The sequence below is a fragment of the Rutilus rutilus genome (assembly GCF_951802725.1).
Source record: "Rutilus rutilus genome assembly, chromosome: 6".
Taxonomy (NCBI): Eukaryota; Metazoa; Chordata; class Actinopteri; order Cypriniformes; family Leuciscidae; genus Rutilus; species Rutilus rutilus.
In genome coordinates, this window is record NC_140214.1 from 25732471 (window position 1) to 25748443 (window position 15973).

At 39.1% G+C, this 15973-nt stretch overlaps 1 protein-coding gene across 2 annotated transcripts in view; it reads left to right on the forward strand.

The window, feature by feature from the left end:
• Window positions 1–320: 320 nt before the first annotated feature.
• eif4g1a (eukaryotic translation initiation factor 4 gamma, 1a) overlaps window positions 321–15973 on the forward strand; it is a 29270-nt gene continuing 13617 nt past the window's right edge. Inside the window, exons 1-10 of one of the 2 annotated variants that reach the window (XM_084412104.1) lie at window positions 321–788; window positions 7754–7824; window positions 9262–9380; window positions 9477–9560; window positions 9730–9762; window positions 11962–12141; window positions 12230–12329; window positions 15029–15180; window positions 15255–15347; window positions 15425–15497. In XM_084412104.1, coding sequence (XP_084268230.1) covers window positions 9306–9380; window positions 9477–9560; window positions 9730–9762; window positions 11962–12141; window positions 12230–12329; window positions 15029–15180; window positions 15255–15347; window positions 15425–15497 — 790 coding nt within the window. In that variant the 5' untranslated portion in view covers window positions 321–788; window positions 7754–7824; window positions 9262–9305. The remainder of the gene's footprint in view (window positions 789–7753; window positions 7825–9261; window positions 9381–9476; window positions 9561–9729; window positions 9763–11961; window positions 12142–12229; window positions 12330–15028; window positions 15181–15254; window positions 15348–15424; window positions 15498–15973) is intronic. The other variant, XM_084412105.1, reaches the window with a different exon arrangement.

Below are 15973 nucleotides of genomic sequence, written 5' to 3' on the forward strand. Positions count from 1 at the left end.
TTTCGTGCTTTATTAATGCTCAATTCATTGTATTTAATTTTATTGATGGCAACATGTTATTTTTATATTTGACATAAATTCATTTCACACATACTGAATGTCGGTTTTCATGTTTTGTTTCCATTTCGTGTTATAAATAAATACACACAGTCCCTGCCTGCCATACTGATTTATACTCACGGTTCGTTTTATAGCTATTTCAATACGTGAGTGCTTAATGATTTTTCTATATAAATGCACTAAACACAATCGCAAGTCTTTATGTGTGCCGGAGACTTTTATTATAGCGCCTTATTTGTACCCTTGGCGAATGACCCCGCAGCGCTCGGGTTGATTAACCCGGAAGTACCCACGCGGCTCGCTGAGCACTCCGTCCGGTTCTGCGGGCTCAAGGGGAGAAGCGCCGAAGCACCATGGCTCCGTTCTAATCGCGTTTATTAAGAGAAGTGTGATCAACTTACCGGCAATCCGTCACCATCCGCGCCTTAAACATGGACCTCCAGTCAAGAGGCTTGTCCTGGGGGCATCAACTTTGTCAGTAGTAACATCTGAAAACTGTATTTATTTATCTTTTCCCCCATACTGTCACTTTTTCTTGCTTTGCACGCTACATGGGATTTAAACCTAAAGTGTCAGCCGCTAGCCAACACTTGTCACTTGATTAACCTAAATATCCCTGTGGAAACCAAGACGCCCTGTGCTAGTAACGAAAAATAAAAAAACAAACTTTCAAGAAACACGTTGACGAAGTCTTGCCCTCAAGTTTTCCCGTTTGTCTGCGGTGCCGGGTGAGTAAATCCTATTGCCTATGCTAACTCTGATAGCCGCGTCTAAACCGATAATCGTAGGGGGCCAAGCGGGCCTAGATTGATTCTCACGACGGGTTTAATATTGATGTGTAGTCACGTATCAAACATTTTCTTATTTAAACTCGTGTCCTTTTACTTCTCACTAGTTATTTTCCAAATTTCCCTGCTTGCTAAGCCAGTTATGTATTCCCTGTGCTTTATTTCATAGGATTTCGCTTTTTTCAGGTTCACACATTCATATTGCTCACATTTCTGGGATTTAGTCCACTTTAATTTGGGGAACATACCAACTCGGGACGGTTTTGTACCGTCCCATTTGTGTTTACATGGCCTATCTGCTGTGGATGGCTTGATCTCTGGTATTTTAAGAGCATTTGTGACCGTTAAATGTCTCGTGTGACGTATAGAAGGAATGTCGGCACGCGGACGTTAGAATAAGTTTGTTCTGCACGTTACCGTTTTTCCTCAACGACCACAACTTTACCGAAGTCTTAAATACGATACAGTTAAACGAACCGGAGAGACGGTCTCACCGACCGAACGACCGTCGGCTTCACCATGTCATTGATTTAGAGGAGGGGGGGGTATAGCTAATAAGCTAGTGCCGTGGAATGGACACTTCCCCTCACATTTACTGTAGGCCCTGGTTGATTTGATAGTTTTCTCAGATGGTTATCGAGGTGTTTTTTTTCGTGGATGGCGTGTTGAGGTGGTTAAATCTCGGCTTGGTTTATGAAACGCTTGTTACGGTATATGTAGTCGAGTGGATGTGAACGTGTCAGTGCCATATGGAGGCTAGCACTGCTAGCCGCACCGGCAGTGCATCATGGCTGCGGTGTGACACGTCTCTGTTGGAGCAGCTCGATGCTTGCCTCACTCTTCAGGGAGCGCAACGGGCAGAAAACTTGGGAATTTGGGAAATTGAAAATTGTTACCCTAGCGATTTTTCAAATGTAATGAGTATGCGAACCTCTTGTTTTAAAACTGTTTAAAGCGTTTTTTTGGGATGTTTGAGATTCACTTAGTGTTTTAGTATCTTGAGGATTTCATAATTGAATCGGCCTGTTTGGTTAATTTATTTCCTCGTGGCTCTGTCATATGAATCACCATAGTGGGTTTAGTTCCTTAAAGGGCTAATTAATCCTAAATATATATATATATATTAAAAAATCAAATATTTATGCGCATACACCCTCTTTTTTTCTGTGGAAAACATAATGTTATGCAGAATGACAGCCTCAGTTACCATTCATTGTGTGGTAAAAGATGTAATTAAAGTGAATCTGTAATACATGTACTGTTGTTATGCAAGAAGAAAGTTATTTATGCTTGGAACAACGTGTAAATGATGACAACTTAAATTTTTTTAATGAAATACCTGCAAAATATGGTTCTCTGTGACAACCTTTAAAGGTAATAGTTGTCTCAGAGAGCCTTTGAGTCAAGTGTTTCTCTGGTTTTATGTTTCTCAAGGTTTTCGTTTTTTGGCCAGTTGCATAAAGGTCTTAGACTAGGCTAGTCTTTCAAACTAGTAATATTTTGTCTTCAATTATTTTTTTTAGGACTGGTCATAAGGTCATTTACATGAAAAAGTAGATAGGTATAATTTGATTCCAAAAGCTAAGACTTATTACTCTAACTACTAGTTACTACGTAGTAGTAGCTATGTTTATGCAATTGGCAACAGATAAAAGTCAGTCTAAAGTCAGTCAAGGTTTATTTAAGTATTAATCAAGAGAGCGGGGTGGCTGATGGCCGATTTAAAGCATATATATTTAACTTAATATTTAATAAATTAGAAATAAATTATTCAAATAATAAAATTGTAAAATATACACTTAAACTTCAGATGGCAACTTCTTAATTATGCAATCCCATTGCAGTATTTTCACAAAGAAATTGTTTAAAAAAAAGAATTCAAGTAAATGCTGTAACCAACAGGACACTTAGTAAGTAGTTAAGTTTGTGCACATTGGGAAGGTTTTCTTTTTTTTTTTATAAATAAAGACAAGGAAACACTCATTTTATATATAGCACACAGTGAAAATGACATGAATATGACCTAGTTGACAACTGGATGTATATATATAATTATAGTGTTTGCCTTTTTTATCGCCGCTAATATAAAAGCAAATGCCATAATACTGTCTTCGTTGTTTAACAATTCTATCTAATAATGGATTCGATAGGACTGATAAACCGAGACTGTAAATGAATGAATACGGAGAATGGGAGCGCTGTGTGCTCAGGCGGTATTTGAAAATGCTAAATATCGGCCGATATAAATCGGGCATGGCAATATGTTGGTCGACTACTAATAATTTATGCACATCCCAATTTTTTTTTTTTTTTTTTACAATCTGTATATGTGCAGCTCGCACAAAATCAATAAAATCACAATGTGAGCATGCATGATTTCTAAACCGCAGAAAGCATGATTTACCTTTAAGTGTGCAATCTAAATACAGCGTGCCTAAATCTAGCGTGAGAACAGAACAGAGTGGGTTTATCGTTACGACATGGAAGGCGGCACAGATACAGGGAAGGTGAATTCAGAGCAGGATAGAAAAAATTCTATATTGTGGTTTGGGAATATTTTGGATACAGGAGAGATGTATCATAGAGCCAGGTAATTTGCAAGAACTGTCAAACTATGGTTGTGGCAAAACATTTACACAGAACGTGTTCTTGCGTGTCAAGCGAGTACAGTAAATTCAATTGAAATTTTATGGGTGAACTAACCCTTCAAAGATGTCCGTCTAGCACGTTTACATAGAACAATGGCACATTACGAACCAAGTGAATACATTTATAATACAGGCATTTTCGAACTGCACAACAAATAAAAAAGTAGAAAAATTACCAGTGCCAACATGTTATGCCTGCAAATGTCATTAAGACTAGGATGTGTAAGAAAATATTGTTTCCCAAATTAATCAATTGCAATAATCAAAATCGTGATGGCATTTTTGTCCATATTGCACAGCCCTATTTGAGAGCAAATGTGCATATGTAAATTTAGGGATGCACTTTACAATTTTATGCCATACGGTCCAATGGCTTTTGTAAAAGTTCGTGATTGGTATCTTGTCTATTCTCCCAAATGCATTGATCATAACTCTGAGCCTGGCATTCCCTCCCCCCCATCACCCCACAAACACTTCATCTGGATGTCATGGATGGCTGGGCATCGGGCTATATTGAACACGCGTGTGGCCTGCCCTTCCCCCCGCGTGCCATACACATCCCATGTTTAGCGTGTTTATTTCGATGTTCTCTGTCGCTTTTTGCCTTGCCCTGTGACCAGTGCCTCTTTGATCAGTTCTCCTGCTCTTTTTCCTTTTATTTCCTTTTGAGAGTAAGAAATTCATAAATGGAGTTGGGCCTTGGTGATCTGTCAGAGGCTCTCGTGTTTCCTCTGAAGGGAGCACATTCCCCACGTGCCTCAAGTCCCTAGCATCGCTCGTCCTCCCCCGTCTGCCGTCTCCCAGAAAGTCAGGTCTTTTTGAGAGGGTCTGAGGGTGTTTATTGGTTGCCATCTGTCGGGATCAAAAACACAGAGTCGGATGGTAAGTCCCGCTCTATTGTTTGCGGGTCACAGGGGGCAGACACTCCCAGAATGAAGAGCCTGCATCTCTATAACCCCTGGCCTGAGCTCTCCAGCTGCTCTCCTGTGCGTTTCCCTTCTTTTCTCAGCTGAGCTGGGAGATTGTGTTAAATGCGCATTCTGTCTCTGTGTGTTTGAGATCTTAGGGGTGTGGTCTTATCTCAATTGACACTAGTAGACCCCCACCCATTCTTTACTTGCTCGCAGAGATCATTCATTCAGGCTTTCTTGGAGTCTAATCAGGTACACAGTGTACATCATTACAGCAGTAGCCTATTATACTGCTGTGTCCTATAGTTCCCATCTTTGCAGTCATGTTTGACATTCAAATGCTTTAGTCATGTCTGTCATTGATGGAACTTGGTACCTTGTTATTGATGCAAATGAAGCTTTATTAAACTAATGTACTTTAAATAGTTTTAAGGTGAATAATAATGCCTGTGGAAAGTTTCCAACCCGTGTGCTTTTAAAATCGTCAGTTTTTCCTGTCGTCAAGCTACTTTTCCAAGTATACTCTACCGTTCAAAAGTTTGGGGTCAGTACGATTTAAAAAATCTGTACTTTTATTCAGCAAGGAGGTATTCAACTGATCTAAAGTGACAGTAAATGCATTTGTAATGTAAAAAAAAAAAAAAAAAAAAAAAGCTGTTCTTTTGAACTTTGTTCATCAAACAGATTTTCTACAAATATCTTCAGCACAACCGTTTAAACATTGATAAGAAATGTTTCTTGAACAGCAAATCAACATTTTAAATGCTTTTTGAAGGATCATGTGACACTGAAGACTGGCGTAATGATGTTAAAGGGTAACTAAACCCCTGGTCAGAGCCTGACTCCACCCACTGGCAATATTTGAAAAATGCTAGAAAAGTGGGCAGACCCCAACGGAGATAGAGGGGACGAACCGTGAGCGGAAGGGCGTGCACCTGAGAGTCCTGCTGTCAGACTGTCTAAAATGGAGAGTTTGCTCACAGGGTCGCAAGACGACGTAAATATGCATCTGATGAGTTTTATCGAGTTGATGTCAATAGCGCGCGCTCTGTATAGGCATATTCATATTTTGCAGCTCTGTGAAAAAATCCAGCAAAATGCGCCGACGCGTTTGTCGACCCCAGAGGATTAACTTTAGCCTAACCATAAATTGTGATTTAAATATATATGATCACTCACATCAAGACGCCGCTGCGGTGGTGGAGTCCATGCAGGATCGAGGAACAGCGTTTGGCACTGCGGGAGCTGTGTGGAGAAGCCAATGTCCACCTCTATTGTATCGTTGGAAAAGCAATTCCGCGTAAAATGCAGGTTTTACACTCACGGTCTTCCAGGCCAAGTGCATGCAAACACTGGCGCCTAATTTCCAAGTCTGCTGGAAAGCTATGCAGTTGCACCCAGCAACACTATACCTACCACTGTACTAAATACAGATAAATCTACGCTAGCTCATCCAAGGGCGTGGTGAGCTGAGCTCGTACCAAGGGAGGGCGTGGTGAACTGGAACCAGCCTACGTCACGCAGTACCGTTTACGTCAGGCAGTACCGCAACATCCAATAGGAAAATTCAACTGTAGTAGCCACCGTTCAACCTGAAGAGGGCAGCACTCAGACGTTTTTACACCATATATTGTAGAATTAAAACACTTTATACCCAAATGTCAAAAAAGTTACTCGAATCAATGAACAACACTAATAAAGCCCCATTCTTACAGATCATTAACAAAAAAAAGTTGGTTTAGGGTTTAGTTACCCTTTAAATTCAGCTTTGCAGAATTTTAATATTTCACTTTTTTTTAATCAAATAATGCAGCCTTGATGAGCATAAAGGACTTTTTAAATACATAATCTTTTTAGCGATCGTGTACATGACATAATAGAATATTTGAAAGTTAACACATTGAATCATCTCTGGCTTTTGGAGCTGGCAAATTGTAGCTTTATTTTCGCTTTTGTGTAAAATTAAACCGAGCGCATCGTCTAGGTCTTTTAGTCCCACTTTGTGAAAACCAGACTGTTGGGGTTTCAGTCAGTCTACAGCGTTTACGGGACATTTTAAAAGGACAAGTTGTTTTAGTCTGACTGTAGAGCTGCACGATTAATCGTTAAAAGATGACGATCTCGATTTAAACACCCACACTATCTCATTCCTAAATGACAGCGATTTGGCGGTCTATTAAGCCAGTGGTTCTCAACCGGGGGGCCCTCAGTGATCCTCCAGGGGGGCCTCGAGATAACCTAAAATTAATTTAAATGTGTTAATATAATTCAGTCATTTTTATCAACATCTTTCCAAACCTCTTGTCCAACATTTTATAGTTTTTTTTCTCAACTCACTTCATAACATCAGTTCAGTATTTGCAAACACTCCTCTGTGAGATGATGTGGCTTTTTGCACAGAATAAGGCACACAACATATTTCATAGTGTTCTATACAGTGATAAAGGCTATGTCGATTAGCATTAAAGTATAAATATACTTTATTATCATGAAAATACCAGAGAAGGCAGGAAGAACTTAGATGAACCATATATTGTCGTAGTCGTGTGTTTATTAGTCATGTTTAATCAAAGCGTTTCAATCTGTTTATTCAGCTACAGAGATTAGTATGATGCCCATAGGGATTTCCTGGAACATCAATCGTACTTCTGCGGGGCATATTTGGAGTGTTTGCGCAAGAGCGCCCTCTGGCTTTTAGACGCTTTTCTGATAATTTAAACCTATTATGCAAAATTCACTTTTGCATGGTGTTTGGACATAAATGTGTGTTGGCAGTGTGTGTACACACACTCGTGAGGCTCTGCCCCATGTGCCGTGCAGCAGCAGCTCATTTGCATTTTAAAGGGCACACACTAAATCGGTGTGTTTTTCTCAGCCCCAAAAAGTGACAATTTAAACATGCTGTAAAAAATGATTTGTTAGGTATTTTTAGCTAAAACTTCACATACACACTCTGGGGACATCAGAGACTTATTTTTTTCTTGTGAAAAGGGGCATAATAGGTCCCCTTTAAGTAGACCTCTAGTAAGTTACATGTTGTTTTGGTTAGGTTGTCTGTTCAGAATCGTGGGAGAATTGTGATCTCCATTTGAAAAATAAAAAAATGTGATTCTCAATTTATCCTGAAACGTCTAGCTCTATCTGACTGAAATCTGGTTGTTCAATTGCATTTAAATGCACTTATTAACAGGATAGATCATTGTCTTGTTGTACCTGAACAATTACAATACTGAACTTGAATTGACTGAGACCTGGTTTTGTTGGTGACATGATCATCCCTAACCTGTTGACTAATTTTCTGTGTAAAACTTTAATAGCAAACTAATTGCCTCTTGTTCCTCTCCAGGGTGAATTGCTAAAGGACACACTACACAAGAACTTGTCAATACCCCAGAGATTCAGAATACTAATTTAGAGGTATGATTTTTTCTAATTATTATTTGAAATGCAAATGATTATATTTCACTGTTGAAGTTCATTTTTATAAGTTGGCAATGGAAATCTCATAATGTTTTAACTCTTTCCCCGCCAGCGTTTAAAAAAAATGTTTTGATCATTTTCACACAATTTTCATGGCCCCCAGAATATTTTGTTGTATGAATATCTGAACATGCAATATATCAAAAGAAAGAACAGAGCCTCTGATTTTAAAGAACAGTTTTTATTCTAGCTTAATGCGTTCTTTAAAAAAAAAAGCTACGTTTTTAGCAAAAAGCTGAGAAACACACATTTTTGTCAAAGACTACATCCAGATCGGGTTCAGAATGATCATCAAAACACAGATGGAGTAGATCGAGTCCATCAAAGCTTCACAATCCTATACCACTTCCTGGGTCGACATTTCATTTTTGATTTATATACTGTTTAATGTTGATGATCACATTATTTTACATAGGCGTTAGGGGTGGGCGAAATGGACTTATCTCACAATATATATCACAATATTTTCGGGTATTTATTGCGATAACATCAATGACGATATAAATAAAGTAACATTCACCACTGTTTGGCTACAAGTTATGGCTACATGCATTCTTGAGAGCCTCAGAAACACAAACATTAATCTAAAGTAACAAGTACTCATCATATAGCAGCCAATGAGCAGTTTGTGCATTAGTTTCTGCTTGCTTATAAAGGCTGAATTATTCAAAATGAACTCATTATTTTTTTTACAGGAAAATGCAACAAATATCGTTTACATGTAGCACGTCAATTTTGCGTGGTATGTAAGGAGCTCTCTTTGAGTGTGTGTGAAACACCTAGCGTGCGAGTTGTGCGCCTCACACTAGTGTTTACTGTGCGTCAAATACGCTCACTGTGTATTCATTGGGATGAACTGAAATGAAGCGCTTGACGGAGAGTAAGTGTTCGGCGAGTGAAAATATCTGTGTGCCAGTTCCAGATTGTAGAGGTAGCTCCTCATTTACCGATAAACTCCGCCTCAGCTTCACATCCGCCTTCCAGTTGTTTTCGCGCGGCATGTGAGCTATGAATTGGCACCAAACAGAAATGCTTCATCAACTAGGATTTATTGTTATCGCGGGAAGACTAATTCTTATTGTGAGGATAACTTTTTACCGGTATATGGCAAATGATAAGATATCGCCCATCCCTAATATGCGAATGCTTACATAACATTTGTAAGCATTCGCTTGTTTCTGCTGCATCTTTGCCTGTGTTTTGATCAGGAGATTCAGTTCTCTTTCTGTAGATGCATAATAGCGCCCCCTACCTTATGACAGTGAAAACACGGAAAGCTGGAAATTTCCGTCAATGGCGGGGGAAAGAGTTCATATACATTTTTTTGTTGTATCCCTTTATTCCGCATAAAATCATGATTTGTTGACTCACCAGTTTGGCAGGCAAGTGTGAGGCCCCCTCATGCAGAACCACAGGAAATGAATAAACCACCTCAGCCTATAACAGGACCCCCTGCCGTTCCCCACCCTTCCCAATCACCAGGACTGACACAGGTAAAAGTGAATTTGTAGTATCTTACAGATATGATGAGGATGAATTGGGACATCTTCAACATTGTCATTTGTTTTTTGTTTTTTTTTCTATTACAGGGTGCCTATCCCCCAGGCCAGCCTCCCTCGGTTGTCTTTCCCGGACCATCTCCACAAATGAACACTGCACCGCAAACCAGACAGGTACACCATCTTCAAGTCTTGACTGCCGACAAAGCCTTAACTATGTTTTGTGGCTTAGCTAGGTGTCCTAATTCCTGCTTGTGTTGGAGAAAAAACTGTGCATGTGTGGCAGAGTCTGTCTCCTTTTTGCATCTCAACTTTGACCTTTTACTCTTTACTTTCCTCCCAGTTTGCGCCAGGGCCTCGTGCTTTACACCAACAGGTACTACAAATTTTCATAAACTGGAGTCTGCTTGATTTTAAGAAATCTTCTGTCTGTACAAAAAAAACCCTCAAAACTAGTCTCATTCACTACAGGTTTTCCTGCATCTAGATGCTCCTCTGTATTCATTGGGAATCAAATGTTTCATGAATCTTGTTCTGATAATTTTTTTTAGTACGTTTGAAGAAGCACCCATACCTGCCTCACTCAAAGCACTAAAGATAGTTATTTTGAATAGTTGTATACTACTTTTGCAACAAACCTGTTCTGTGTCTTCCATTTAAGACTCCATTGAGTCTTCCATTCCACTCGAGTCTCCAAGTTATCTTGTTGTTTTGAGTTGGACTAAACTAATGACATGATGAAATCCGTAACGTTAAAGCAATTCTGAATAAGAACAGTTTTTCTTGATTCCCAACCCTAATTGTTAGAGACTGCATGTGTTTTAATGGTTGTTTTTGAGTCTCAGCCGTTCACCATTAACACCTTGTTCTCTGTGTGCCACTGACCTCTGTTGTGCTTGCACTATATTTCTCAGGCTCTTCTTAATGGTGCATGTGGGAATCTTGCTTTCACTGCTGATGGCTAACATTTATTGCTGCTTGTTGTTGTCTGTTTCTCTCTCACGCCTCCTCTCCACTCTATTTCTTCTGCTATTTTGTGTGGCTGAAGGGTGGATTCAGGTCACTGCAGGTAACTAGCCCTCTCTTCTCTCGCTCTGTTCACAGCCATTTTAATCAGGCTGTCCAGAGTTCTTGTTGTATATGAACATGTTAAAGTGTACATAAAAAATGTTCAAAGGAAGAGCTAGTTACACTGATGAATCGTGCACATTAAGACTGGAAATTTGTGTTTGTCATTTTGATTTCATGTCAAGATGGACCATAAAGTAAAATTCATTAATTCTTGGTGTGAGCTGGTGTCATGTTGAGAAAAGGTACGGTCTCACAAGGCTTTAAACGTTCAAGATAACTACAGACCCTGGAATGAATGCGGGCAACAGAATGTCATACTTCAGCTCTTCCATTTGTAAAAAAATATACAGTGCTCTATATGCACATGGCAATAGAATCGCCATTGGCTAGTATTTAAAAAAAAAAAATTTAGATGCTTTTTATGAAGATACACTCATATGTGATTGTCATTTGAAAGCAAAACAAAACTTAAGAAACATCAGTCAATCAAGCGTTTTTTTTAATGATAGCCTAGACCTTTAGTCATTAGAACTAAAAGTGGCAACCATGTATGAATGAACGTATGAATGCAAATTTTCACATTGAATAGTACTTGTGTGCTGTGCTGCTGGTGGTGTTTGAGACATTATTGGTCATTTAATGTTTCTGCAACAAAAGACTAACAATAATACTAATAAAATATTATTAAATACTAATATAAAACGTGCCGCCTTCTGTCTGACGACTTTCAGCCAAACACATTCGGAGTTGTATTAAAAAATATCCTGGCTTTTCCAAGCTTTATAATGGGAGTGAATGATACCTTAGATTTTGAAGCCCATCCATCCATCATAAGTTATCCATACTGGTGGTTACACATGGTGTTAATAAAGGCCTTGTTCTGAAGCAAAGTGTTTTAGTATAACTCGGATTGTGATTGGCTGAAAGAAGAACGTCATACACCCATGAAGGATGGCTTGAGGGTGAGTAAATTATGGGATACCCAGCGTGATAGTCGCATATCCGAGTGATTTACTTTACTTGCAATGTAGAGGGTTAATATAATAAGTATCAGTTATATTAGTATCAAATATATTACTTACGATAAGTCTACACTTGTGGGTTGGTAAGGTGTTTTTTGAGAAATTAATACTTTTTTTTTTTTTTTTTTTTTTTTTTTTTTAGCAAGGATTCATTTTGTAATGTTAGGAAAGATTGAAAGTTCAGGAATTTTTGACAGGAATCAATGAATCCTGAAGAAAAATGATCACAGCTTCTAAAAAGAAATTAGGCTGCCCAACAGTTTTTCAGCATTCATAATAAATGCACCAAATCTGCATATTTGAATGAAGGATCATATGACACTGAAGAAAGGATTAATGGCTGATGAAAATTTGGTCCTGAGTATGCATGTACATGAATAGATGTGAATGCAGTGTGACAGCACCTTAAAGCTTAAAGAAACACAAAATGTGAGGTTTGGTCATGTGCAGCTTATTTTCTGACACTCTCATTTCCTCAAAAGCCGTACTACACCAACCGGCCCAACATGCAAGGCAGTGCCCCTCGGGTCCCACAAAGCAGCACCCCCCGGTCTGTTCCACCCACTCATGTCTACCAACCTACCTCACAGGTTATGATGATTCCCCAGCAACAGTTGCCATTCGCCAACTCTCAGGGCCATACTTTTTTTCTACATGGGCAGGTAACCTCTATCATTCTCTTAACAGCTAAGTTGTGCTCTTTTTGTATGATTGTTCAATTGTCTAATAGCCTTTTGTTTTCTATTGTAGTACCGCCCCCCCTACATGCCCCCGACCCAGCAATACACCGTATCCAGCGGAAATGCAGGCTTCTACGCTGGAAGCAGTCCAGCTGAATTTAATACATATGGTAAGTGACTGTGCTCTGGACCTCCCCTGCTTGTTTGAACCAACCCTCTCTTTACTGTGCCATGTGCCAGTAACCTGTTCGTTCTTGCTTATGTAACTTGCTCCTTTTGCTCAAAAGTGGTCTTGCACCAGTCTGTAAAATTACATACATCAGATTCCTGGATAAATATTTAGACCTGTAGAGGTTCTCTGGAACAAACATTTGTGTTGGGTGAATCTCACTTAAACATGTTCATTTCATCCCAGAATCAAAAGAAAAACATAAGCCAAAATAGTATAAATTAGAGGCAAATGCTTTAAATTTAAAGGGACAGTTCACCCAAAAATTCATGTTGTTCCAAACCTTTTCTGTTAAACATAAGAATCTTTTTTTTATTTTTTAATACAATGGAAGTCAATGGTTACAAACTTTTTGGTCGTCAATCTCTTTTTCCCCCACATGAGGGTCAGGTCAGTTAATGACATTTTAAATTTTTGGGTGAACTAGCACTTAAATGTTCAAGAAACATGTTTGAAAACATTTTTGCAATTCTACCAACGAATGTTCAACGTAAAGTTTTAATCAGAAAATAAACAAAACAAAAGTGAAGCGGCAGTTCACCACAGACGACTGCGACACAAACATAAACAAAACACAACGTAAAGTCCAGTGGCCTGTTGCACAAAGCCGGTTTGTTTCTACCCAGGTAAGTTCAAGATTAGTTTGCGCAAACTCTGGGTTTTTTTGGGCTCAAGAAGATGGATTGGTTTTTAGCAGGTTTCATTGCTTTGGTAACTTGCGATACGCTACACTGCTATCCTGCTCAGGAGCAAGTGTTATTCAGGCCAAAATTCAACCCATCAGCTGTGAGCAAAATTACATGTATCTGATGCAATAAAGCCACTCCCCCTGTATCTCTCACTCCAAATTAAAGCTGTTTATGGTGTAACATTTTAGAGACAAAATTGCTTTGCAGCTAATTGTTTATATTATCTGAATTATAATTATGTATAATTATTCTATTAATTGACTACATTAAACTTTGCTTTTAAAAAAAATAAATAAAAATGCATGCATTAATATAGAAAGTATAATATATAAATCTATTCACTGCACGTGACACTCTTTCAGGTGCACGCGCTTGAGAGTTAATCGTAAAACCTGGATTAAACCTGAGTTGACAGAACATTTGTACTGAGCGTTGTGAGCCCGTTGAACCAGATCTAAACCAGGTTGGATTTATGTGGATTTGTCAACTAGCTTCATGCAACAAGCCTCTGTCCTGGTCCTCTCTCATCCTTCTGTCGTCACTCCTCTGTGAGACTCGACTCATTAGCCGCCCTGCTTGCTATGGAGGACGAGAAATGACTTGAGTATAAATAACTGAATAAATGCAGAATTAAATAAATAAATGTAGAAACGCATAAATAAATGAATATATAAATAAATATAGAACTACATAAATGAATAAATAAATAATTAAATGCTGAAATAAGTCAAAAGTATCATTTTTAATTGTGCTATTTTTGTACCATTTATGTTATACTATTTATTTTTTCTACATATATGTATTTCTACATTTATTTGTTTACGTATGTTAATAAGGTAGGCGATCCTAACCGCTCTCAATGCAGGATTGGTTAAACTGGATCGTTATCGTTATGGCTGTACTACTGTGGATGGATACTTGTGGCGGGTTTAAGTACCATTGCTAATGATTTGCGTTTAGCAAATGATATAGATCATGCATCAAGCGACTACCTTCTGTTTCGTTTGGAACGTGTAGTCGATGATTTAGTTCAGTTCAGCTCAGTGCTGATACGGATTTAGACCTTGATCTTCTAGACGCAGCAGGCCAGATTCACATGCGCTCAGAAACAGAGACAAACATGGGAAGTCCCATTTGATGTTATGATTAAGATTAAGAATAGTTAACTATGGAAAAGGTTTCGAAAAGTTACAATAATTCACAACATATGGGTTTAAGTTGACCAAGATAAGATGAATCTGTGTTTGGAAGTCGATGTTAGATCAGTCATCTACATTAGATAACATCCCTGTCATAACTAACCACTAAAACTCCTAGTTCTACCCTTCATGTCTGCTTAGATTACTGGCTCACTAACCCTGTTCAGCACTTATATCTGCTGCTTGTTTCCTCTTACTCACTCGCGACCTTTGTCTCTTTCTCTCTCTTGTTCTCGCTTTCCTCTCTTCCCCTCTCCTTTGGCTGAGTTCAGATCCCTCTCTGGCAGGGAGGGAGAGGCGGGGGGGTGGGGGGAGAGGTGCGGGCAGAGAGAACGGACGTCTCTCGCTGCACGGAGCTCCTCTCACCTCCCAGCGCTATCCTGGTGAGTCTGAAGCGCAGTGCTGTTTGTGTCACACCTCTTGTCCCTGTCTCAGTCTGGCTGGTCATGTTTTAACACTGCAGAAAGCATGAACCCTTTGATGTAGTGCTTGCTTCAACCTTTGACTCCATGTACTAGACAGAAAAACAACTGCAAACATTCTGGGATTTAAAACCAGAACACTTTGTAATTTGTGATTAAGCAGTTTATGACAAGAATCATATGAATAAAGTATTGAGTTGTTAGACACCGTTTTCCCCAGGGGAAGTGTTTTTGGGTGTGAGAATACTTTGCATGTGGGTCCTCCCCTCCCAATAAAGCTGACCGTCTCTTATTTTAGCGTTTAATCCTGTCTCTCTTTTTTTGGTCTAGCGGCTGCCTATTACCCTGCGACACAGCAGTACCCAACGTCAGTCTCCACCACACCTGTCATGATGAGTCCCGCTCAGCAGCAACCGGCTCCACCTCCACAGCAAGCTCCGCCTCCACAGTCGGCACCAGTCAAACCGAGAGAACGCAAACAGGTGTGTGGCAACAACATTTGGTGTGTTTTTGTTTTGATCCATTTATCTGTGACTTACCAGTTATTTCTCCACAGATCAGAATATGTGACCCTAACCAGGGAGGACGTGACATCACAGAGGAGATTATGTCTGGAGGGAGAACGACCTCCACACCCACTCCTCCGCAGGTTTGTTGATGTCTTCATCTGTTTGACATGAGCAGGGCAAATAGGGCAATTTTTTCAACGGTTTGTTTGTTTCTCAGACTATTGGTCCAGAGGTGGGAGGTCCTGTCCAGACCAATGGTGAAAGTGTTCCGGCTGTTGTGATCAGAGCCGGTGAGTTGGTTTTCTTGAAAACATCCAAACAGGTTTTTGTCTTTAAAGTTGGAAAATGTAAAAATATCAGGGAGTTTCAAAATCATCATCTAATCGTTGTGCATTTTTAATTATTTTTAAAGAGCCTGTTTGAGGTTGTCATACTTTTTTAAGAGGTTATGATTTATAGGAACATTCTTTTCAGAACATTCAAATCACGTTTTGTCTTTTTAACAATGTTTATAAAACAGATAAGCTTATTCTAAGATGTTTTTGGGAAACCAAAATATTTTAATTCTGTCATTATGTTGCCTCATGTTCCAATCTGTATGAGTTTATTTCTTCTGCTAAACACAAAAGATATTGAAAAATGTTGGTAACCAGACAGTTGACTAGCCATTAACTTCTGTAGTATTTATATATATATTTTTCCTACTGTGGAAGTCAAGTCTGGTTACCAGCATTCTTAAAAATATATTTGTTTAGCTGAAGAAATA